We start from the raw sequence: 13,078 nt of genomic DNA, 5'->3' as shown, positions 1-13,078 counted from the left end.
CCCTATGTTGGGTGCATAAATATTTATAAATGTTATATCCTATTGTTGGTTTCAGTCTTTACCATTATGTAAAGCCTTTCTTTATACCTTATTGCAGTCTTTGTTTTTAAGTCTATGTTGTCACTTAAGTACAGCCAGTCCAGCTTTGTCTTGGCTCCATTTGCATGAAATATCTTTTTCTATCCTTTTCCTTTCAGTCTGTGTATGTCCTTCCACCTAACGTATGTCTTTTGTAGGCAGTGTATAGATAAGTCTTATTTCTTATTAAAACTATTTCAACTGTCTTATTGAAAATATTTCTTAATAGAATCATTATTTTCTTGCTGGGATTAACACAGTATGAAAACAGATATTTTATAGTATTAGTAGTAGGTAACATTTGTTGAGTGTTTAGTATGACCTAGCCACCGAGCTAAGCAGTTTGAGCACCATATTTTATTTATGAAGTAATAATAATTTATTCACATTTAACGTGTGATGTGCCTAAAGTTCAGTAAGGTTTTGTGAACACCTCTTTGTAATAAAAGATGCAATAACCTTTTGAAATGATGCTCTTCAGCATGAGCATTAGATGATGACAACATGAGAATTAGTTATGTTAGTTAAGCACTACTTCTATCACTGTAGTTTGCTGAAATTCAGGTCATAATTCTACAAAGAAAACTTTAAAAATATGAGAGATCATTTAGAGGAATGAAGGATTCTTCATCCCAGGAAATGATTTTCAAGTCTGGAGAAGAAATTACCTTTGTTGGGTTGGAGGAGTTGGGAGCGGGGAGGAGGAAATTTTTTAAAGTGTTTTGGAATTATTATTAAGGGAAAAAAAATGTACTGAGGAAAGAGTCACATCTGAAGTTGGATATTTGTGGCAATAATAAAAAACAGTTGTCTGTCCTGAGGATGTATCATTTGTCATTAGGAAAAAACAAAAGACAAAAAGGAAATAGTAGTAATCTAAATAAAACATATTTATAATCATATTTTTTGGCAAAGTTGAGTAAGAGTGAGAACTAATTAATGCCAATATGGCAATTTTCCCTAGGATGTAATTGGAAGACCTCATGATCATTCAAATCTTTGGATTTGCATCCCCACAGTTTCTTTTGAAGAGCACCAGATTTAAAAAGTTGTCCCTCTGATTTTCTTCCTTAGGTAAAAGTCTACTGCAAGATTCTACTTATGATCCAGGAGTTGGAAGAAGATCAGCTTTCCCAGGGCTGTATGTTCCTATCTGCAAGATCATCTGAAGGAGGTATTTAACACCATCCATAAGAAAAAGCTAGGATTCATGGTAGGAAACATGGCCTCCTCTTTGTCAGCTATTCCTCATGTTATCATCATGTCAGCAGAATTTATCACAGGGATTACAGTAAATGGATTTCTTATCATCATCAACTGTAAAGAATTGATCAAAAGCAGAAAGCTAACAACAGTGCAACTCCTTTTCATATGTATAGGTATGTCGAGATTTGGTCTGCTGATGGTGTTAATGGTACAAAGTTTTTTCTCTGTGTTCTTTCCATTCTTTTATAGGGTAAAAGTTTATGGTGCAGCAATGTTGTTCTTTTGGATGTTTTTAAACTCTGTCAGTCTCTGGTTTGCCACCAGCCTTTCTGCATTTTACTGCCTCAAGATATCAGGCTTCACTCAGCCCTATTTTCTTTGGCTGAAAGTCAGGATCTCAAAGTTAATGCCTTGGCTGCTTCTGGGAAGCTTTCTGGCCTCCATGAGCACTGCAGCTCTGTGTATTGAGGCAGATTACCCTAAAAATATGGACAGTGATGATGTCCTCAAGAATGCCACGCTGAAGAGGACTGAACCCAAGATAAGGCAAATTAATGAAGTGCTTCTTGTCAACTTGGCATTACTATTTCCTCTAGCCGTATTTGTGATGTGCACTCTTATGTTATTCATTTCTCTCTACAAGCACACTCATCAGATGCAAAATGGATCTCATGGTGTTAGAAATGCCAGCACAGAAGCCCATATAAATGCATTAAAAACAGTGATAACATTCTTCTGCTTCTTTATTTCTTATTTTGCTGCCTTCATGGCAAATATGACATTCAGTGTTCCTTATGGAAGTCATTGCTTCTTTGTACTCAAGGACATAATGGCAGCATTTCCCTCTGGCCATTCAATTATAATCATCTTGAGTAATTCTAAATTCCAGCAGCCTTTCAGGAGATTTCTCTGCCTCAAAAAGAATCAATGAAGAGGAGAAACAATGCAAAACATTGTTTATTTCTTTGACAAGGATTCAATGGACTTATGTTTTGTTTCTGGTTACCTATGTATTTTGTGTGCTCTCTTTCTGGCATTTTCCTTCTTATCTCCTACACCCAGGACATGCGAAGCACTAATTTTGATGTTGGATGGATAGGATATTTCTTTTTCCAGGGATAGTATACTTAAAAATATTATGGTAGTAACACATTTAAATAATTAGTACTTGCAGTGGAATGCCAATTGTGTTATAAATCAGGAAAAAAATTATGTTATCTGTCTTCTCAGATCATCGAGAATCTTCTGGTTTAAATGAGCAAAATCAGATTGATTTAGGGTAAGACTTGGAACAATATAATAAATTTGGCTATTTGAGTAAACATAACTATTTTTTCAAAGAGCATCATTAGTGTAATTATTGTTAGAATACAAATTATATGGTGAAGTGTATGTATGTCCAGGCAATGTATTCAGATATACAGATTAAAGTCTTACTCTGCTTTTGATGTCAGTTACTAGTTCAGGCTGGTAAATGATAAGAGGCAAATAGAGTAGCATGTGTGTGTGTATACACACACACAATCCAGGGTCTCCATTTTTACAAGACAAATAAATCTTTTTCAACTCCTTGAAGTGTTAAACTCATGCCCAGAGACAATACGAGTGAGGTCGTTGACATCGAAGTCCCAGCGAAAATGTTCAGCTGGTGTCTTAACCCCTTAACCGGTGTGTCGATTCCTTCCAACTGGAAATGTTGTCAGGGGTATGGCAGCAGCAAATGACTTGAAGATCGAAGGTAAAAGTTTTGAAACATGTTGATAGATTTAAGTGAATTCTGCTCTTTAAGGATCTTAAAGTCTTGCTTTAGGAAAGAAAAATAGTTTTTGTAATATCTTACGTCTCAGGTATCTGTTTGAATCTGTGAAATCCTCATTGGCTCCTAAACAAACAAACAAACAAGTGTGTAGTTACTGTAATTATAAGTAAATTGTCATTAGGTGAATTGGAAGTTGCAAGGACGGAAAAAAACAGACAAACCTAGGTGTGTGTGTGTGTGTGTGTACCTCTGTGTGATTTTTTTTTACACGCAATTGTTTACTTCATCCTCAGAGCACTTTATAAAGTAGACAATGGTATTATCTCAATTTCCGCTTGCAAAAATAAGGTTGGGAGAGGTCATTACACATTCTTAAAGTCCGTCAGCTACACTCAGTGGTGTAATTGGAACTCTAATGTGGCTCTTCCGTCTCTAAAGCCAGTACCCTCTTACTTGGTTTTCTTGCCATTAGTGTTTATAGCAACTTTAGATCCTGAAATTTGTGATGAGAAACAATGTTCACCCTATAATGTATGATACCCTATGACCTTTCTTTATGGTGTCCTTAAAATGTCAACTGAAAAATATTTCACAAATCTCTGCATTATTCTATTGCTTGGTCAAATTATTTATTTTTTTATTTATCTCATATTTGGTTTACTAATAGTCTGAAGTGATTTAAACATAGGTCCTCCAATTTACAATTTAATATGTCTCTACTGGGAAATTGCTATGCAGCTCTCACTTACTATGGGTCAGGCAAAATTAAACTCACTACTGGGAAAAACTGGTACTCACTATATTTACAGCCTGAGTTCTGACCAATTGTGTAACTGGAGCCTACCCCTTAGATTATAGAATGACCTATAAGTTTTGGCATCAACCTGGGGAAGCCCCAGGAGCCCTTGTTTCCAAAGCCAAGCTGAAAGTCTCACTAGTGCCAGTGCCTGACTTACATAGGTAGTCATGACAGATACTTCCATGTTGAGGTCTGATACCATTGGGCCACTTGTATCCTCTACTGGATTCATTTATTTTTTTTTAATTTAAAAATAATTTTAATAATTGTTTTTTAACTTGTAAAATAATACATAATGTAGAAAATTGGGAAAATACAGAAATATAAGAAGTGAACCCCATAGAATCCGAGGTAAAATTTTCATAAACATTTTTCCAGCATTTGAAATCCGTATACACATATATGCATATACAAGTATATATGTATGTGGTATAATTTATTACATTATGGGGTCATGCTGTTTATATACTTTATGCAATATTTTTATTTAAATTACATGTACAAAATTTTGCATTTGTAACAGCTTCATGTTTAATTTTATGGATGTAATTTTGTTTTTAACCATTCTTCTATAATTAACCTGTATCTCCATTAACAAAGAGAACTATACAGTTGAAAATAATGTTTATATTATTGAAGAAAGAAACAGAGATCACTCAAACAAAACAAACAAAAAATAAAAGTCTACGATTAAAGAATGAGGAGAATCTTTTGTTATTATTACTATTCATACAAGAGTAACCGAATTGGTACTAATACCTTGAAAAATTTTGGCATGAGAATTCCTTGACATAGGTCTGTGGGCATGGAAATCCTTGGAATGAGCCTGTTGGCATGGGAAACTTTTGTAATGATGCCATGGACTGGGGATTCCTTGGAATGGGGCTGTGGCATGGCAGGAATTCTAAGATTTCATCAAGTCTGTATGGAGAGGCTCTAATGTCTTTAAGAGAAATTCCAATAATCAGGTAATTAATTTTCTATTCCAGAATTGCTTTACTTTTTGTGTATATTATCTCACTAATCTTCACAACCCTGGTAGAGAATATTATTGTCTGTACTAAATATTGGGAAATCTAAACTTGGAGAGAAAAAAAAATCAGTTACGTATCTAGACCTGAATCTTGCTTTCTAAACCTAAGGTCCTCATTTTTTTCTAAACGTAATTGTGCATCAGAATTTCCTGGGGAATATTTTTAAATTGTGGATTTCCAGGCTTATCCTAGACTTGCTGAAAATTGTCTCTGGGGATGGAGCCCCCAAGTCTATATTATAGACATGCCCAGGTAACTCTGATGTAACTTGTTTACAGACCAAGGTTTGTGGCCCACCACATTACAGAATATTAATGCTACTACCTGGACCCTTAAAAAATATATTCATGTCAATATAAAGTCTTTGTTGGGAGAAATTTTTTAAGGCCTTTATTTTATTATTATTATTTTTTAAAGATTTTATTTATTTGACAGAGAGAGACACAGCGAGAGAGGGAACACAAGCAGGGGGAGTGGGAGAGGGAGAAGCAGGCTCCCCGCTGAGCAGGGAGCCCAATGCGGGCTAGATCCCAGGACCCTGAGATCATGACCTGAGCCAAAGGCAGACGCTTAATGACTGAGCCACCCAGGCGCCCCCATTTTTAAGGCCTTTAAATAACATTTTTTTTCCATTATAAAGCATTCAAGTTATTGCTCAACCTTTTATTTAGACTCTTTTGGTTGAAAGGAACTGATTCATATTTTGGTCACCTAATGTAAGAAGAGACATGTGAAGTGCATATGAATGATAAAGAAGAAACACTGTCATGGAAATCCAAAAATAAAAGCTGTGGCTGGCTGAGCAAAAGGAAACTCTATAGATAGAACTCAACAGTCATAATTTGTGGAACCTTGTCTAGTGCTCATCCAATATTATGAGTCAACCTCTCTCTACACACCTACTTTTCCTTCTCCCACTATAGGCAATAATTCTCCTCCATGGTGTATATATATATATTTATATATATAAATATATTAAAATATATATTATTATTATTAATAATATATATAAATAAAATATATATATATAAATAAAATAATAATATATATTCTCAACAGGTATTTTTCTTCTTATATACATAACTCCTTATATACATAACTCCTATTTCATCATAAATACAGCTAACTCTACCATTCTGGGCCTTGACTCTACCTCATGATTTCCTTCTATCTTTTTTTTTTAATTTTATTGATTTATTTGAGAGAGAGAGAGCACAAGCAGGGGGAGGACAGCAGAGGGAGAGGGAGAAGCAGGCTCCCCACTGATCAGGAAGCCCAGTATGGGGCTCAATCCCAGGACCCAGGGATCATGAACTGAGTCAAAGGGACGCTTAACTGACTGAGCCACCCAGGCACCCCAGATTTCCTTCTATCTTATACTTTGATGTATATTGGTGTGTGTCACTTGACTTATCTCTCAATTCAAATTTTTCTAGGATGTAACTGATTACACACCTGTCATCTGATTACATATCTGTCATTGTTGTCAGGCCATCATGAGGATCTCTGGTATGTCTAAGTACTGGTTATCCTTGAATCAGGGGTCCAAATCTGAACCAATCAGATTCAATCTGGAAGGTAAAGCCACTGGTCGGCCTAGGGCTCCCTGTCCCTTCAGTTGGGCTGTGAGCAGGGAAGTTCCTCTGAAAGCATCTTGGAGTATCAGGTACCAGGATTATCATGAATCGTATGCTTCTGTAATGCCTCATTTTTCAGGACTCAGATAAGGCAAGGGATACCCAAAGTTTCCATGAAGACTTTTCAAGTCACTGGGAGCTTAAAATCCACAAATAGGAGTTTGATTTATCTTCCCTTTGTATTCTAGATAATTTTATGTCAAAGAAGACTTGTAATATACGTGGATGAGTTCATTCACTATACAAGACTAAATGTATACTAATCAGTAAATAAGTAAAAACTGAGAGTCAATTATGTGGGCACACTGAGAGGTCCACATGTTTGTATGTTTGTAATTTTGGGGCACATCACAGCTATTCCAAACCTGGAAATGAGTTTCAGGACATCTGTATTTGTTCTCTTTCTTCTGGCTTCTCCCTCCATAGATACAGCTCTTTTTTACTCATCTCAACTTATATTTAATTTAATCTCAATTTATATTTAATTAACCAATAAAGAGTTTTGTTTTAACCTTTGGAGTTAAGTTACTAGAAATAAGTCTTTTTCAAGTTAACCCTGAAAATCCTGTACTTCTTCTGTGACACAATTTAAATAGGAAAACTTTTTTTTTTTTAAATAGGAAATCTTTTGAAAATTAAAGTCTTCCTCCCATACACACACACATATTTATCCAAACTTTTAAAATAAGAATTGCAAAATCTTGTTGTATAGGAATTCCTTCCATTTTATAAGACAAGCTTCCTGAATTTTACTGAAGGGATAAATAGGAAAATTGTCGATAGCTTTCATGTAAGTAATTTCAGGATTAAAAGAGGTAATACATATTCTCTGATTGGGGTTATGAATAGGCCATTGACACCACTAATGACACCAAATATGATATGATATACTGTTTTCAGAAGGAGATACTCTGATAATAGCATGGATTAACTTCGTATCAGTTACTTGGCCCCTGATTCCATGGAGTAAAGGGTAGGTCAATTTCAATAAGGGCGTGCACTCTGGAAAAGTAGTTCTCTGCGTGTTTGACTTGAATGGGATGAATCTCAGTATGACATACAGGAGATGATGGGAAATAGAGGTATTTTAAACTAAATTTGCAATTTTTGTCAGGGTTCTGCTGTGTGACACAGATTCCTCGGTAAAGAGGCTCCTTGAACGCGTGGAAAGTAACACCCAGATTTCATGCTTCAAGTTGAGGGGAGTGAGTCATTAATGGAATTCTTTTTTTTTTTTTTTAAGATTTATTTATTTATTTGAGAGAGAGTGAGCTCAGGGGGAGGGACAGAGGGAGAGGGAGAAAGAGGATCTCAAGCAGACTCCCTGTTGAGCACAGAGCCCAACCCGGGGCTCGATCTCTCAGCTCTGAGATCATGACTTGAGCCGAAACCAAGAGTCGGTTGCTTAACCAACAGACAGTGCCACCCAGGTGCCCTGTTAATGGAATTCTTCTTATAACACTGTGTTATGAGGCAATGTTATATGTAATAGATGAATGTAAGAAAATATGTTAATTTCTAACTCAGAAATTATAACAACAGTTGCTTTATAGTATCACTGAGTACAAAGCATTTATGCTCAAAGTACGTAAGTTATATCAATAAATGCTCTTTCAGTGTATGCCAAATATTGTTCTCTAATTTCTTTAGGGGTGTATAGTTTTATAGAGGTGATAGGGCAGTGGAAATGGTACTCCATGGAAATTGATGGGAATTAGAAAGGATGGGCCTTTTTTGACCCAGTTTTCTATGTAATGATTCTGAACTTTCAAACGTGTTTGCATTTTCAGAGACCCTTAGTTGTTGCGATATGTTTTACTAATTAATTTAAAAAGTTGCTAAGCCTGTGCTTATATCCCTTTTTAAAAATTGTACTCCCCCATTGTGGTCTACTATGGTTTTTTCAATCCCTAGTTTCATGGAATAAAATAAGATGGCAATTTTTTTCTCTAAACCATCTTTAAATTATTAATAAGTTTTGTTTTTGCTTTTCAAATATATACTAAATTTTCTAAGAAATTTGGGCAGCTCTACCAGTATCCTCGAGTGTTGTACCATATGTACTGTAATGTGTTAAAGCTTCTATAATAATTTTAGTCATTAAGTCACATTTTTAAAGAAGCAAGGCATTCCTTGGGGTGCCTGGATGTCCCAGTCGGTTAAGTGTCTGCCTTTGTCATGATCCCAGAGTCCTGGGATTGAGCCCCGCATCAGGCTCCCTGCTCAGTGGGGAGTCTACTTTTCCCTCTGCCCCCTGCCCCGGCTCATGCTCTCTCTCTCTCTCTCAAATAAATAAATAAAATCTTTTTTAAAAAAGCAAGACTGTGCTACCATATGAAAGAAATTTTAGAATGTATACTAGTAATTCCCTCACTATTCTCTAAAGCAGAGGTTCTCAAATTTAAATTGACATCAGAATTACCTAAAGGGCTCATTAAAACAGACTGCTGCACCCCCCACCTCCAGAGTTTCTACGCAGGTAGGGTCTGAGAATGAGCATTTCTAAAGGTATTCATGCTGGTGGTCAGGGACCACACTTTGGGAACCACTGATTGAGAGTGTATTGTAAAGGCTAAGAACCTCGTCTCTGAGGCCAAACTGGATGGGTTTTCATCCTGGGCCAGCTGCTTATTAGTTGTATAACCTTGAGCAAGTCCCATTCCTTCAGCATCCTCATCTGTCAAATGAAATAATAGAAGTACCTATTCCCAAAGGTTGCTGTGAGATTGAGTGTATTAACAGGTGTAAAACACCTAGGACAGTGTCTAGCACACAACAAAGACCTGGCCCAAATATTTGATAAGTCAAGGAAATATTTTAATTGCCACTATATGGAAGGCGTGCAGATTATTTCTTAAATAAATTTTTCTACTCTTTTGAAATTGGACAAATAGAACTAAAATTCTATATTGGTAATTTGAGAAAAGAGGTAAAGTATGCTTTTAGTTTAGAATGACAAAAAAGGTTAGTATTTTTTTAGTCTTTTTTTTTTATTAATTCTATTTTATTATCTTAGTCACCATACATTACATCATTAGTTTTTGATGTACTGTTCCATTATTCATTGTTTGCATATAACACCCAGTGCTCCATGCAGTACATGCCCTCCTTAATACCCATCACTGGGCTAACTCATCCCTCCAACCCCCTCCCCTTTAAAACCCTCAGTTTGTTTCTCAGAGTCCATAGTGTCTCATGGTTCATCTCCCCCTCCGATTTCCACCCCCTTCATTTTTCCCTTCCTACTATCTTCTTCTTTTTTTAAATATAATGTATTTAATTATATATATATATAAAATGTATTTTAAATATAATGTATTATTTGTTTCAGAGGTACAGGTCTGTGATTCATCAGTCTTACACAATTCACAGTGCTCACCATAGCACATACCCTCCCCAATGTCCATCACCCAGCCACCCCATTTTTCCCACCCCCCACCACTCTAGCAACCCTCAGTTTGTTTCCTGAGATTAAGAGTCTTTTACAGTTTGTCTCCCTCTCTGGTTTCATCTTGTTTCATTTTTCCCTCCCTTCCCCTATGATCCTTTGTCTTGTTTCTTAAATTCCTCTTATCCGTGAGATCATATGATACTTGTCTTTCTCTGATTGACTTATTTCACTTAGCATAATACCTTCTAGTTCCATCCACATCATTGCAAATGGCAAGATTTCATTTTTTGATGCCTGCATAATATTCCATTGTGTGTGTGTGTGTGTGTGGGTATACCACATCTTCTTTATCCATTCATCTGTTGATGGACATCTTGTCTCTTTCCATAGTTTGGCTATTGTGGACATTGCTGCTATAAACATTGGGGTGCATGGGCCCCTTCGGATCACTACATTTGTATCTTTGGGGTAAATACCCAGTAGTGCAATTGCTGGGTCGTAGGGTAGTTCTACTTTCAACAAAAAAGGTTAGTATTTTGATTTGGCATAAAAGTAAGCAAGTAATTTTGACTTCTATAAAAAGCAATAGACTAACTGAGGTGGTAGAACAAGAATTAGTAACCACCAGAGGGAGGAACAGCAAAAGGACAATAGCACCTGAAGATGGGAGTGAAGGAAGGCACCAGGAGCCTAAGGGGTATGACAGAAAGACAGAGGAGAAGGCAATGCTTGCCATCTTGCCTGGGTCCTCGTTTCAGCTGTGGGACACTGTTGTGCATTGTAGATGCTTTGCCTGGTGAGTAAATAGGAAACAAGCCCTTCTTTGAAACCTCAGTCCCCCTCCATCAAGGGAGCATGTTTTTATGGGTGTGACTTCAACATAGATGACTGAAGGAGAAAGTTTCTAACCATAGTAAATTTGAGAGGCCCTTTGGAAGAGAGGGAAAACAAATGAACAAACCAAACCACAAATTAACAGATAAGCTTTGAACATCATTAACACCAAAGCAGGCTTTCTCAGGCTTAGAGCAGACCCGCCAGTGTAGGCACAGTGTGAAAGCATCACGTATAACTAGAGACACTTTACTCATATAGGGCCCTGATTTGTAGATAAACTTCCCACGAATGTATCTCCATTTCCGGTCATGATCAGAAAGCACCACTTCCCGAAAGCAATCTCTAATCATCTGTTAGAAAACCTATTCTAAGATGTATTCGGGTTCTGTGGTGCATCAAGCACGAGTCTTTTTTTTTTATTTAAGATTTTATTTATTTGAGAGAGAGAGAGCTCATGAGAGGGGGGAGGGTCAGAGGGAGAAGCAGACTCCCTGTTGAGCAGGAAGCCCAATATGGGACTCGATCCGGGGACTCCAGGATCATGATCTGAGCCAAAGGCAGTCGCTTAACCAACTGAGCCACCCAGGCGCCCAAGCACGACAGTCTTAATGGCCCTGAGAATCCACCGCGATCTGCCTGCGCAAGGAGACAATTAGTACAGGGGGCACCTCCCTCCCCCTACCAGGAGGGGTTGTTTCCTATCTTCGCTTCCCACTGGATTCGTAGCATTTTCCCTTGAAAAATAGGAATGCAACTTTACACAGGTCAGCAAAGCCGTCAGATACTGAGCGGCTGGCTTTCCAGACACGTCTACCAGTAGCCGGCATCCAACTTCGGGAAGGCGGGTGCCCAGTTAACTTGTTGGTCAGTTTGCTCTGGCCCCACCCCCACTGAGGAAGTGGCTTCCAGACAAGGCTTTGTAAAAAGAGAAGAGCAGCGGCAGGAGGAGTTCCTAACGCCCAGAATGTTCACTCACCCTGTGTCCACGAGCAGGCCCTGGCCCTCATCGTCTATCTAGAGGGTATTAGGGGGATCGGAAAACTCCAGTCTTCTTTTTTTTCCTGATCTTTGCTTGTACATCGGTTACCCCTAATAAAATCCATTCCCTAACCCACACCGTGTGACATGTCAGGGGGTGAGCACAAAGAGGCCTGCCTCGCACAACTGAGTCGAGGGTAAACTCAGGCATGTCTAATCTCCAGGATCCACTCTTACACAACCTTGCCCTCTCAAGCTCCCAGAAGATCCGACCCGACTTCCTACGGCCCGTTTTCCCATTGTTCTTAAAAGTACTGCCAAGGGTCTTAGGGCCCTGAATTCATGCGAACATTTTATTATATTCTGATGTCTCTCAAGCTGAAATTGTCTCTTACTCATGTTTGTTATTTTCAGTGTGGAAATTGTTCCCTTCGATAAAGAAGGAAAAGCTAAACTGTTTAGCTGCATGATGCCGTCATTTAATACTATTTTCCCTGCCCAAGGAAAGAAATTCCCTCATTCTTATTTTCTTATTCTGAGCATAATTTAAAACCCCTTTTACTTCCTTATTAATTTATGGTATATTTCAAACTGCAATTACTAGTTATATGACAAGATTATTACCGGGTTAATTTTCAGTTAATTCATTCGTATAAACATATGTTATGCAGGTAACTTCTTCAAAACTTCATAAAATCTAGATTCTTTTTCCTCATGCACTACTTTTGTAATAAAGTTCCAGATATCAACTTGGAAGATATTTACAAGGGTACATTTTTCTTAGCATGGGACCATTTACTGTATGACGGACATTTCCTCAGAGAAATCATATATGGAAACGGAACATATTCTTATAGTTTACAAGAAGCTTAGAACATTGTATTAACAGAAGACGATATATTTTACTGCAAAATATTATAAAAGTGATACAATTTTGTGGCTCATAACTCATGAAAGTGAGAGTGTTGAGGTTTTTCTTTGCCATAACACATTACCTTCCTAAATATGTGGAGTCTGGGCAACAGATTCTTATATAGCCCACAGATATCCATGTGCAGTAACATTTTATTATAAACTCAAAATTTTCTACCACAGAGTAGATTTTTGGATGGTCCTACATATAACTCGAGTCACTTAACTATGAGATAATATTGGAGCGCCTGGGTGGCTCAGTCAGTTAAGTGTCTGCATTCGGCTCAGGTCATGATCTCAGGGTCCTGGGATCGAGCCCCACATCGGGCTCCCTGCTCAGTGGGGAGCCTGCTTCTCCCTCTGCCCTCTCTTCCGCACTCCTGCACAGGTACTCATGTGTGGTTTCTCTCAAATACATACATACATACATACATACATAAATCTTTA

General features: G+C 37.5%; 1 protein-coding gene across 1 annotated transcript; it reads left to right on the top strand.

The window, feature by feature from the left end:
* Window positions 1–1,300: 1,300 nt before the first annotated feature.
* Window positions 1,301–2,215, top strand: LOC102740557 (taste receptor type 2 member 2-like). The gene has a single exon (XM_006730820.2). The coding sequence runs from the start codon at window positions 1,301–1,303 to the stop codon at window positions 2,213–2,215; it is 915 nt and encodes a 304-aa protein (XP_006730883.2).
* The last annotated feature ends 10,863 nt before the right edge of the window (window positions 2,216–13,078 follow it).

The sequence above is a fragment of the Leptonychotes weddellii genome, chromosome 12 (genome assembly GCF_054177405.1).
Source record: "Leptonychotes weddellii isolate Sample4059 chromosome 12, ASM5417740v2, whole genome shotgun sequence".
Taxonomy (NCBI): domain Eukaryota; kingdom Metazoa; phylum Chordata; class Mammalia; order Carnivora; family Phocidae; genus Leptonychotes; species Leptonychotes weddellii.
Note: the sequence above shows the minus strand (reverse complement) of the source record. Positions and strands in the feature narration are given on the sequence as shown.

Coding starts and splice junctions, on each gene's coding strand:
- LOC102740557 (XM_006730820.2), top strand. CDS start 1,301: ATGGCCTCCTCTTTGTCAGCTATTCCTCATGTTATCATCATGTCAGCA.